General features: G+C 34.5%; 1 protein-coding gene across 1 annotated transcript in view; it reads left to right on the top strand.

Moving 5' to 3' along the window:
- KLHL28 (kelch like family member 28) overlaps positions 1-13,266 on the top strand; it is a 34,075-nt gene extending 20,809 nt beyond the window's left edge. The window contains exons 3-5 of the mRNA XM_001926290.6: positions 4,315-4,758; positions 6,495-6,703; positions 8,475-13,266. Of these exons, the coding sequence (XP_001926325.1) occupies positions 4,315-4,758; positions 6,495-6,703; positions 8,475-8,638 (817 nt within the window). The 3' untranslated portion in view covers positions 8,639-13,266. The remainder of the gene's footprint in view (positions 1-4,314; positions 4,759-6,494; positions 6,704-8,474) is intronic.

Here is a 13,266-nt window from a genome sequence, read left to right as displayed (position 1 = left end):
CTAATAACTTAGAGTAGTTGTCAGGCGTTTTCTATAAAGAGCCAAATAATAAATATTTTGAACTTTATGGCCATATGGTCTCTGTTGTAACTACTTAACTCTATCAGAACAGTTATAGACAGTACAAAAAAATGAATGAGCATGGCTAGGTTCTAGTAAAACTGTTTTTTACAAAAGTAGCTGGTAGGCTGAATTAAGCACATAGCCATAGTTGATTTAGAGCATTCTATAAGTAGTTCTTATACTGTGAAAATATAGCTGAGTGTTCCCTTTGCTTTTCCCTTGAATGGAGTTGCTTCATAAAAACATTATTTTTAATATATTTATTTAATACTGTGAATTTCTTTCTGGCCATTTCTAAACATTTGGTAAATTGTGTTTCCCCCCTCCAATAGGAGGAAACTGTTGATATTTTGTCAGTGTCTACTGATATATTCTGTATCTTTTAAAAAGTCTCAGTGTACATTTTAATTGTGGTCTAAACTATTATTGTTGAGATTAGGCTACAGGTACTTATGGTGACTACACGAATTGATTGTTTAATCCTATTCTTAAAGATATTGGTTATTGGCATGAAGTAAATCATATTAGTCAAGTATCATGACAAAAAAAATCCAAACATGAATTTACACTCTAAAAATTATTGAGGGGTTCCCATTGTGGCTCAGTGGTTAACGAATCTGACTAGGAACCATGAGGTTGAGGGTTCGATCCCTGGCCTCGCTCAGTGGGTTAAGGATCCGGCATTGCTGTGAGCTGTGGTGTAGGTCGCAGATGTGGCTTAGATCCCACATTGCTGTGGCTGTGGTGTAGGCTGGCGGCTACAGCTCCGATTAGACCCCTAGCCTGGGAACCTCCATATGTTGCGGGAGCGGCCCTAGAAAGACAGAGAGACCAAAAAAAAAAAAAAAATTTGAGCAGTTGCCTCTTGGCCTCTCAAATATTAAAATTAACAAACATAAATTATTGATGAGTCATAAAAACTGTTCATATCTTTAAGCCCTGTAATTTTTCATCTTAGAATCTATCATAAAAAATGTAAATGTCATTTGCAAAAGCAGTTTATTGCAGTATTATTTGAAACTATGGAAAAATTGGAATCAACCTGAATAATAATTCAATTTAATTCTATAAAAATATTCTGTGGAAGTATTAAGGAGAAACATTTATCCCATTTGGAGGAATTTAAGGAAGATATTGTGGAAAAAATTAAGGTCCAAGCTCAATGTCAAAAGCTGAGCAAAGAGCCAAGTGAAAAATGGTGTGAATGTCACAGAAAGGACACAAAGACTTAATGGTATGATAGGGTATAGGTATGGAGGAAAGTAAAAACTCTTTGGTTTTCCAAAGTATGAAGTTCCAACCAGCAGGTGACATGCAGTGATTATTGTGGCCAAGTCAAAGAAGGTATCTCATGATGAAGAGAGGATTTTTATTATGTGGGTTGAAAAAAATTTTTTAAGGGGAGTAGTGAAATTATCAGATTTATATATTAGGTCATCCTTGGCTGCATTGTGGAGAAGGCTAGGGGAGCAAGGGTTAGTATCAGAGGAATTAAGAAAGAGGTTATTGTAGAAGTATAGGCAAGAGATTTATAAGGTCCTAAATTAGAGTAGAAGTAGTAAAGATAGAGAATGGGGCATTAATTTCAGAAATGTTTTAAGAGAGCAAATTGACAGAATTTGGTTAGATGAATATGGGGATAAGTGAGAGGGAAGAATTAAAGATGAGTGGGCTTTCTTGGTTAGATATTTGATGGATGGTCATATACCAAGAGAGGAAAGGGGAGCCCATTTTAAAGGGGAAAACGATGTGTTTAGTTTTGGACATAATTATTTTATTTATTTATTTATTTATTTATTTATTTTTGGGCCATGACATTCAGCAACTTGATATGAGATTTCAGGTTTCAGACCAGGGATCAAACCTGGGCCGCAGTGGTTAAAGTGCCAAATACTCACCAGTAGACCCCCAGAGAACTCTGTAGACATATTGAATTTAAAGTCTTTATAAAATATCCACGTGAAGGATGTTCTTCTGCTATCTGGATATGATTGCAAAGCTTAAGAGATCGGGCTGGAAATTTGGAACTTATCAGCATATAGTATAATTGAGAAGTATACATTCAAACTACATCATCTTCTGGACCTCTTGACTGGTTTAATTGTCCCTCCTTTCTGCCCAGTGAGAAAGGAAGAAGGATTGATTTATAAATGAACCTCTGGGGAACATTAATATTCAAGATGATAGCAGTAGGAACAATCTTAGAGATAGGAGAATCAAGAGAGAATTGTGTAATGAAAGCCAAGGAATTTAAATATGTAAAGAGAGAAGTAGTGTGATTAACAATGTAAAATGCAGTGGAAAGGTCCAGATAGTAATGATGGAAAGAAAGGTGGCTGCTAGACTTGGCAATAATGGGGATCATCAGTGACTTTTGGTTGACTAATTTCAGCAGAGTTATAGTAATGATGTAGATAGATTACAGTGAGTTGAGCAGTGTGTAAAAAGGTAAGGAAATAGATTGTGAAGACTTTTCTTTTTTCTTTTTTCTTTTTTTTTTAGGGCTGTATCCGCAGGATATGGAGGTTCCCAGGCTAGGAGTTGAATCAGAGCTACAGCTGCCAGCCTATGCCACAGCCACAGCCACATTAGATCCAAGCCACATCTGCAATGTACACCACAGCTCATGACAACACTGGAACCTTAACCCACTGAGCGAGACCAGGGATCAAACCCGCAACTTCATGGTTCCTAGTCAGATTCGTTTCCACTGTGCCACAATGGGAACTCCTATGAAGGCTATTCTCATAAGAAACTTGGTGGCGATAAGAAGGAGAGAGATAGGGTAGAAACTGATAATGTCAGGGGAAGTTTTTGTTTTGTTTTTGGAGAGGCTTGAATATATTTATTTATTGTCTGATGCCAGTAAAGACAGGTAGGGTGAAGATGTAGACAGAGGACTGGTCATTGATGGAGCAAGGTTTTAGAGGAAATAGAAAAAGGATGATATCAAAAGCAAGGGAGAAGGTTTTGAATAGGAGGAAGGACTCTTCATGCCCCAGGACTGGAGTATGTGTCTAGATTTGCTGAAGGAGGAAGGAGAGGAGCAGAAGTTTAAGACAGATCCCATCCTTGGAGTTCCCTTTGTAGCTCCGTGGTTAATGAACCCAGTTAGGATCCATGCTAGTTCCATCCCTGGCCTCACTCAGTGGGTTAAGTATCCGGCATTGCTGTGCGCTGTGGTGTTAAGTCGCAGACACAGCTTGGTTCCTGAACTGCTATGGCTGTGGCTGTGGCCAGCAGCTGTAGTTCTGATTTGATCCCTAGCCTGGGAACTTCCATATGCTGTGGGTGCAAACTCCCTGTGTGTATGTATCATTTTCTTTTTTGGATTCCTCACATCTCTCTGCCATGTCTTCTAGACTCACATTCTATCATAAGAAAAATTCCCTTTATCCTCAACTTCTTGTTCTAATGAAGTATAGCTGATGCTTAAGGATACTGTTTTGCTAAAGCCCTCTCAAAACTGTTTTGTTTTTTCCCATACCTTATGTATTACAGGTCCTAAAGGTTGGGTTAAGTGCTTTTCTTGCTCCTCATAGCCACTTGCAAATTTTTTTCATCCCAAGTGTACAGCTCAATGTATTATTACAAAGTAAACATTGTAAACCATTTCAAAAAAAGAACATGACCAGAAACCACCCTTGAGGTCCCTTCCCTGTCCTCCCCAAAGGTAACCACTACCCTTATTTCTTACTAGAAAGTAAGAAATGTTTTTGAACTTGATGCAAATGAGACTATATAGAACATATTCCTTTGAATTGGCTTCTTTCCCTCAATGTTTTATGTGTAAGATTCATTCCTATTTCCTGTAGTTTGTTTTACTCTCATTGCTGTATAGCATTTTCTTACACAATATGCACAGTTCATTTATCTATTTTATGGTTGATAAAAGTTTTAGATTGTTCCCAGTTTTGACTATTACAAATAATGCTACTACGGATATTGTTGTACATATACATATGTGTGCCTTTCTCTTGGGTGCATATCTAGGAATGGAATTCCTTAGTTATAGAGTAATCGTCCATATCTTGCTTATCCATTCTCCTTTTGATAGATAATTGTATTATGCTGCTGTGAACATTTCTGTATTTGTGTCCTTTTGCAAAACTGGCTGTAATAGGCATTCAGTGGAGTGAATACACAGGAATGAAATTGCTGAGCCAGCATATGTGACTCTTCAGTTTTACCAGATACTGTTTATGGGCCATATTGATTTTTCAAATTTAATTTTTTCTGCTTATTCTTTAGTGTGGAGATGTACTTTCCTCAGAATGACTCTTGGATTGGTTTGGCACCCCTAAACATTCCTCGCTATGAATTTGGAATATGTGTTTTAGACCAAAAAGTGTATGTTATAGGTGGTATTGAAACTAACGTGCGTCCTGGCATCACTATCAGAAAACATGAAAATTCAGTAGAATGCTGGAATCCTGATACAAATACCTGGACTTCCCTGGAGAGAATGAGTGAGAGCCGAAGTACCCTTGGAGTAGCAGTACTTGCAGGAGAACTTTATGCATTAGGTGGTTATGATGGACAGTCTTATTTACAATCTGTAGAGAAATATATTCCCAAAATAAGAAAATGGCAACCTGTAGCACCAATGACTACAACAAGAAGTTGTTTTGCCGCAGCTGTGTTGGATGGAATGATATATGCCATTGGTGGGTATGGTCCTGCCCACATGAACAGGTATTTAACTTATGCTGTATATGGTTGCAGATTTTTAAAAGTATCATTAACATTGATTTCTGGATTTTAAACAATTTGTGCATATGACTAACCTTCCCTTTTTAAAGTAATATTGATAGTCATTTGGGAAACTTTATCTGTTCTACTGGTATAATTGTAATTGTTTTACATGGGGATTTAATATAAACCTAAAAATCAAATCCTTCTTATTAAATTTTACATTCATTCAGTATAAATGCTTTAGATTTTAAAATTCAGAAATCTGAAAATAAGATAAAGTTAGACAACTTTAGATTTTGGGTGGTTATGTGTCTGTCTGTGTGTGAGTGTGTGTGAATGATCTATTATTGTATTGCTTAGAGTAAAAAGTGAAATATGTAATTTATATGCTTACACAATATGCATCATAAACTTTAATCCTTACTTAAATATTCCGTCATGGATTCTTATTCTATGATACATGTATCATTTATCTGAGCTATGCTGGAGTTTAAAATTGAGATTTCTGTATTTTGTCATATCCTCTGAATAAAGGAGAAATATAACTGAGAAAAACAAAAGCATTAAGTGACTGCTTTTATGGAAAATTAATCTTAATTCTGAACCTTTGTTGAAAGTTGATGTTCCAAAGATTTTTATCTCTAATAGTGATATGTATTTTATTGATTGTATTTTAACGAAAGAGTATAAGGTGGGTTTGTTAACAGACTGAGAAAGTAATGACACAACAGCATTTTGTCTATAAATTTTTATTTCTGTGTAGGCTGAAGTATTTCCCCTTTTTATTGCTTCTTTAGTTGAAGGAAAAGCATTTTAGGGGGCCAAGACATGCATTTCTATTTTTTGAAAAGCTGTTAGCAGAAATGAATAAGATAAAAGGTTAAATAAGTTTTAATTTTGAAGTAATGCTTTTGAAGTTTAAGTTTGCTACAGTTTATCACTGGACTCTTGTCAGGGCAAAGCATAGGTTTAAAGGCCTTCTGGGATTTTCCAGGGAGGCTTTTTGGAAATTCTGATTTGATTTGGATTTCTGCAGTGCAGCTTGGAAAAGCCAAAGGTGCTCTGGAATACTGACTGGACTTAAATCTTTGAATTCTCCTAAATCACTCAGATTATTATGATTAGCCAGTTTGTGTCATGAAATCTGTAGTGTTTGTTTTGCACCATGAGTTCACCTGTAAGAAAAAAATTCCTTTTCTTTCTTTCTCTTCATCTTCCCTTTTCCTTAGCCGTGTGGAAGATCCTTAGTATCTTTAGGAAACATTTATATTTATAAATAACGTTTGTTATTTTCAGAGTCCTTTCACTTGCATATTCATTTGACTTTATTCTTAAATGAATCATTGCATTATCCCTGTGTTTGCAGGTGAGAGGAAATGACTTATCCAGGAGTACACAAATCCAAAGTGGTAGGGCTAGGGTTTATTTAGCTCTAGGTGTGCATTGTTAATATACCTGAACTCAGATTTTCTGACTCTAGATGCCCTATGCCCATAATACACTTTGCTGCTTGTACAGCATAATGGAGTAGGATATAGCTATTATTGCACCAGTCTACCAGGTAAGCTTTTATCCTTGCAATTCTATCAGTAAAACCTAAACATTTGGGACAAACTACTCTTGTTTTATATCTGTCCATTTGCGCTTTTAAAACTCTGGTGGGTTTTAGTTATATTAGTAGGAAGAGTGGTACAAAGGATATGTGAATTAATTCTTTGTTTTGTGAATATTTGCAGTGTGGAGCGTTATGATCCAAGTAAGGACTCCTGGGAGATGGTTGCATCTATGGCAGATAAAAGGATTCACTTTGGTGTGGGTGTCATGCTAGGCTTTATTTTTGTGGTGGGTGGCCATAATGGTGTTTCACATTTGTCAAGCATTGAAAGATATGACCCTCATCAAAATCAGTGGACTGTGTGTAGACCAATGAAAGAACCCAGAACAGGTAATAATATAATAATTTCTAAACACCTAGGACAAAATTTTGTATAGTGATGTACTTGAAATAGTAGTTTCTTGGAATGTAAGAGTTTTACCGGTCTAGAAAATTCTTTTTGTGACATACAACTAGATTAGACAAATCTATGTAGATTTCTTAATGTGATTTCAGTATGCCAATGTGCATATTATCGTTTTCTAAACTTGGAGAACACATTTTAAGAATGCTGATAGGGGAGTTCCCGTCGTGGCGCGGTGGTTAACGACTCCAACTAGGAACCATGAGGTTGCAGGTTCAATTCCTGGCCTTGCTCAGTGGGTTAAGGATCCAGTGTTGCCGTGAGCTGTGGTGTAGCTTGCAGACGCGGCTCGGATCCCGCGTTGCTGTGGCTCTGGCGTAGGCCAGCAGCAAAAGCTCTGATTAGACCCCTAGCCTGGGAACCTCCATATGCCACAGGATCGGCCCTAGAAAAGGCAAAAAGACAAAAAAGAAAAAAAAAGAATGCTGGTAGGAATTCCTGTTGTGGCTCAGCAGTAACAAACCTGGCTAGGATCCGTGAGGACATGGGATCCCTGGCCCTGCTCAGTGGGTTAAGGATCCAGTGTTGCTGTGAGCTGTGGTGTAGGTATGGGGCTCAGATTTAGCGTTGCTGTGGCTGTGGCGTGGGATGGCACTACAGCTCCTGTTTGACCCCTAACCTGGGAACTTGCATATGCTGAAGGTGAGGCCCTGGAAAAAAAAAAAAGAAATAAAAAGAAATGGTCATAATAAAATGTATCATATAGAAACTTTTTGTCCATGTAACAAAAGTCGTCGTTTTATGTGTTAAACACACACACACACATCCACGCACACACACAGCATCCTTAGGTGGTTCTGTTTTGTTTATTATACATCAGTAGTCTGTGTGTTCACTTTCACGTGCTCTTCTTAAGAGATGTTGATCTAGAAAGGGTTGGATTTTCTAGTTTCATAGAAAAAAAAAATACATCTTCGAGAAAAAGAAGAAATCCTTGAACCCAAACTCAAATTACATTATTTTAAGAAGAAGGTTTTAAGTTACTGATGGAAATGCTTTAGGAGTATTCCTTGCATTTATGATTAAAGAAACTTATGAAAAATAAACATACAAAGGAAACTGGAAGGACAAATGGATTGGACTGTTTTAGTTGTTTAGTATAATTAGTTTCTCTGGTACCCATGAGAGGGAAGGCCATAAAACAATGAGAATGTAAAAATTTTGTCCAGCCTTGTTCATGTTAGACCTATATATATAATACTATATAAAGTAGAATTTTTAAAGCATAAATTATATAGTTCAGTATACATATACAATTTCAGTGTATTTGAGAACATGATAAAAATGATTTTTTTTTTTTTGGCCACACCTGCAGCATGCAAAAGTTCCCAGGCCAGAGATCAAACCCCTGCACCACAGCAGTGGCAGCCTTAACCCACTAAGTCATCAGGGAATTTCCGTGAATTATTTCTTGAAAAATGTAAATAAATTGAGAAGCATATGGAAAGATATATACTACATTCTTAATAAAATTTAACTTTGGTGGAGAGTAGGGTTGGGAAAAAAAGATGAAGACTTTAGCTCTTTTATACTAAGGAACTTTTTTTTCCAGTAAGCACATACTACTGTATTGCTTGGACAATAATAATAGATTGTTGAAATGTATTTTAAGGAAACATTAAAATACAAATGTACCTTTAGTATAAAGTCTGCTTCATGGTTAACATTTTTTCCCCTATTTTTACCCACCTTTTCTAGGAGTTGGTGCTGCAGTAATTGATAACTACCTTTATGTAGTTGGTGGTCACTCAGGGTCTTCCTATCTGAATACCGTGCAGAAATACGACCCTATCTCAGATACATGGCTGGATTCAGCTGGCATGATATACTGTCGCTGCAATTTTGGATTAACTGCACTTTGACAAGTGTGGACTTGTGGAAATAGTGTAGTGATGAACTTTGTGTCGCATGAAAGGATACCCAATTCTCTGAAGCCCAATAGCTACATTGCTTTCTCTTTAACTTGAAATGGCATGAAGACTCAAAGATTTGCTGGTTACTTTGAACTGACAAGTAGCTTTGGTTGCTCTTGATTACACGGTATAATAATCAAAAAAAAAAAAAAAGAACTTGCCAATTGAATTGTGCACTTTTTTTTTCTAATACTGGGATAGAATAGTTTTATGTTTATGTGTGTACATGTAGAGAAAACCTTGCTGCTTAAAAAAAAAAAAATAACTCTCTTCCTTTTCCTTGTCATACACCATGATTTACCAGGATGAGAAATGCTTAGATGCTGGAGTTATATTGAGTGCCTGGACAGAATGCTGATAAGGTCTGTTAGATGTAAATTCATATGCTTACATTTTAAACAAAGGGCTGCTCCCCCCCCCCACTGCAGGTACTTTTAAGGGTTGTAAATTACACACCATAGTAAGGCACCTGGATATTTTCCCTGCTAAATGGCTTTAGGGCTGAGGGTGTAATAAGTTTGCAAGATAAATGCATTTATTATCATGCTATTTGGGGTCCTATTTTAAGAAATCAGATATTTACTGTGTATGCCTTTTTCATATGGGCAGGTTAATGCTGGATGAATTTAGTTAACCCATCTATGCTATGCTAAGCATGGGATAGAAAGAGTTAAACATATCAGTTTCAGGGTTTTTAGTAGTACAGCAAGCTTTGCAGTGTTGATGTAAATATTTGACAGATGTTTAATACTACCCTTAGTGCACGTTTATTTTTTTCATGTATCCTTATAGTTTAGTTTTCTAAGACTTCTGTTTGCGCTCTCAAAGTGTTCAGATATAAAAATGGTGCTACCTGTAGATCTCTAACAAGGCTCTAACAATGTTCTTTGGATGTTAAGGTATGCATGACATGTTTTGATAGTATTTTTTATTTTTACTGGCTTGATTAATTTGTGCTTATTAAAAATGTTAGTGATTATACTAATATTAACATCCAAAAATCATTCAAATGGCCTATGTTATGGATTTCATGGTTCCTGAAAAGTGATTTAAAGGAAGATACATTTTTTAAATCTTTTTTCTTCTTGTGCTAGATGTTATATGCCCTTCTTAAAGAAATATATGCATTAAATATAAAGCACTAGGCAGTTATGCATTACTTTGTACATTTCTTAGGTAACTGAATATTTTAAAGTTATTGAGGAAAACTGGAACTTGATGTTTACTTGAGTAACGGTTCTAAATTCAGTTTTACTTTGACTAAAGAAATGATCTTTTAAAGCAAAATTGTTTGCTGTAGTCAAATGATAGCTTATTTAAAAGAACTGGTTAACCTATTTTGTTTTAGCATGTTTGAGTAAATGTCTGTTAGTTTTGAATACATTACTTTGCATTTTCTAGGATAGCGGTACTTGTATTTTTGGTACTGAAGTCATTTTGTTTTTCTTTCCTTCATTTTTTCTTTCTTTTTTTTTTTAAACTGCCCATTCTTTATAGTCTCTGCAAAACTAATGTATATTTTTTTCCTAAGAAAAAATTCATAATACATTCTTAAGTGCCATAATGTTCTGAATATTAAGAAGCCATTTGTAATTACAAAACATAGGTTCATTTGTTAACATATATGTTATTTCTTGAAAACTATTTATAGCCAGGCAATTTGCAGTTTTCCTTGTTCTTCCATAAACTGCCACTTGTAGATTTAAATATATACTACAAAACTATATAAACTCATCTTTAATCGTATAAGTAGTTTCATGCTTATGAATATTTGCACAGATTATAAAAACCTTGCAAGTGATTTTTAGTCTCTTTCTAATTAACTTACCAGGAGCTACTAATAAAATTGACGGGCTGAATATTTTCTATGTTGCTTGTTTGAATAACATAATGATATATAGCAATAACTTTTTAATTGATTTGAATAAATCTGTTGAATAGAAACAAGGTGCACTATTGTGATTGGCATAGACTTTATTTAAAGAATGCAATTTAAAATAAATTCCATCACATAAATAATTTTAAATCCTCAACTCAATTTTCTTTCATTTATATCAATCTAATTGTTAAATATATCCTGTTAGACTATTTTAATCCCCTCTCCCTGGAAGATAAGGAAATTTGAAAGACAATAGAAATTTATTTTAAGCATAAGCAGATACCTACTATGTATACATTTTAATTTTAATTTTTTTTGTTTTTCGGCTGCCCACGGCATATGGAGTTCCTGGCCCAGGGATCAGATCCAAGCCACAGTTGCAGTTTACGCTATAGCTGTGGCAATGCCAGATTCTTTAACCCATTGTGCCAGACCAGGGATCAAACCTGCATCCTGGAGCTGTTGAGATGCCGCCGATCCCGTTGTGCCACAGCGGGAACTCTGTTTTAATGTTTTACTCACATATCATCCCAGTTATCAAATTAGCATAAAATATATACTCATTAGGTAAATTAGACCAAAGGCATGAGTTGATCATTGTTCTAGAAAAATCTAAATTTGATCTTGGTGAAGACTAAATATGAAACATCTTGAGCAATAGTAAGAGCCATGTACTACAGAACAAATGATGAAAACCTGTAAAGAGAAGAGAAAAAAAATCCAAATTTAGAAATATTTATTTTAGGTTTGCTAAATCTACTTACTGCGCATAACAACCAGAGATATTGTGACCTGACAACTAATAACTTTACAATAAATAGAGCCTTCTCACAGAGATTTGTGAGAAGTTTCATCATGAACACTTGGCTGACAAATTGTAAACTTAAAGCCACATTTCTTATGTTAAAAAGGATTAAAATGTTTGATTATAAATTCCCAGGGTTAAGGATATTAGGAATAATTTTATATGGCTCAGGCAAGGAGAAATCTATTTAAGATTACCCAGAACTATTTTGGAAAAAAGTAACAGTGGGAAATAGAAATTAATCAGTTAGAAGATAATTGCCTTCTTTAATTATGTTATGAAGACTTAATCTGTTAGGAATGTTTAGCTATTTACTATTTGTTGAATATAGTAAGAGAACTTAAATGATTTTTAAATGTAGCCCAAAGATAGTTATATAAGGTCCATATATTATTGCTAATACTGTTCTAAATATGAATAAATATTACATTATAGGATGTGGTATCAAGTAATAGAATGGCATTAGGTTTTGAAAAATTATTTTGACACCTTGACAAATACGGACGGTCTCCTGTATATATGAGATGCTGTGCTAGATGCTATGGGGGCTAGGAATATAAATAAGATATAGTCTTCTCACTCAAAGCATAAAATATAGTGAGGGAGACCTGTATCCAAATAACTATTATGGTAAAGTGTGAATCTAATTCCTTATTTCCAGCATCATAGGAAGTGATTGGAGATCCAATTTATGTTATAAACATTTGTGTCCTTTAGTGTCTAATTAGGTTTTATTGACAGAAGAGAATTATTTTTTAAAAAAATTCTAGTATTTCCAGAATTCCAACTTTCCTAGAATTGGATTATATATTTTCTAATAGAAAAACAATTATAGAAACTTAAAAAAATATTTACTATGTTACTAAGGCTCTGGCTAACATCAAAGGATGTACATGTAAATATAATCTTGTTTGTTTTCAGTTTTGGTGTTGGATTTCTGGTATTGTCACCTAAGTGCTCATTTTCAGGAAAATCAGATTCTACAATAAATATACTGCTTCAAGTTCAATAAACTTGTGACAACCTCTATAACCTCTATAGTCTAAAAGTTAAGAACTTATAAAAATGTCACATGTCAAGTTAACATCCAGTTCTACTTCTTAACCTTTTTTTTCTTTGTAAAACAGCACTTTAATTAGACATGATTTAATTAGAGACAGTTACTCTGTGACTGGGTATATATTGGATTTTCACATACAGTATATCGATTCAGTGTTGATATGCATTTGAAAAGAGTGACTAATACAATAAGTTTAAAATATTATATATAGGTTTACAAGTTTTCTTACTGGTGTGAATATGGAATCAAAAATCCAGTTTACATCTCTGCAGAGAAAAAAACTGTTATCCATGTCTTTTTATATTATACATATTTAACTAGAGATAATTTATTGTTAATTTCATCAAGTTATCATGTGTAGGTCCCATTTATTTTAAAATACTAAGCAAAAAGTTCCAAGTTTGCCTTAAAAACAAGAGAAATTAAAGAACTGGATGATAATGCCTACATTTTTGCCTTATGAATTGTGCTGTATCATAAACCAGAAATGGTTTAGATTTTAACAGGATTCTGAAATTTTGTAGATGTAGAGTACTAAGAGCTGTACTCTGTTGCAAAGAATGTGATCTAGTTGTGGATTATGTTAATGTTTAAGTGTTTTGTTTCTTTTTTTTTGTATGTGTATTTTACCTCTGAGTATATACCTTTTTAGCATCAGGGTTTTATTTTATTTCTGTTTACATAGTAAAGTGGCATTTAACTTGTTGAAGGTTGCATTCTTTTGTCTTTTGTTTTAAAAGTTCTTTATGTGTACTTTTGTGGTAATGCTCTGTTATGACTATGGTTCAATTTGATTTAATGTGAAATATTTAAAATAAATTTGAAAAACAAGA

The sequence above is a fragment of the Sus scrofa genome, chromosome 1 (genome assembly GCF_054392235.1).
Source record: "Sus scrofa isolate SSC_HxYL_T2T_F1_AM1 chromosome 1, Sscrofa_HxYL_maternal_Yorkshire_Landrace_v2.0, whole genome shotgun sequence".
In the NCBI taxonomy this organism is placed as follows: domain Eukaryota; kingdom Metazoa; phylum Chordata; class Mammalia; order Artiodactyla; family Suidae; genus Sus; species Sus scrofa.
Note: the sequence above shows the minus strand (reverse complement) of the source record. Positions and strands in the feature narration are given on the sequence as shown.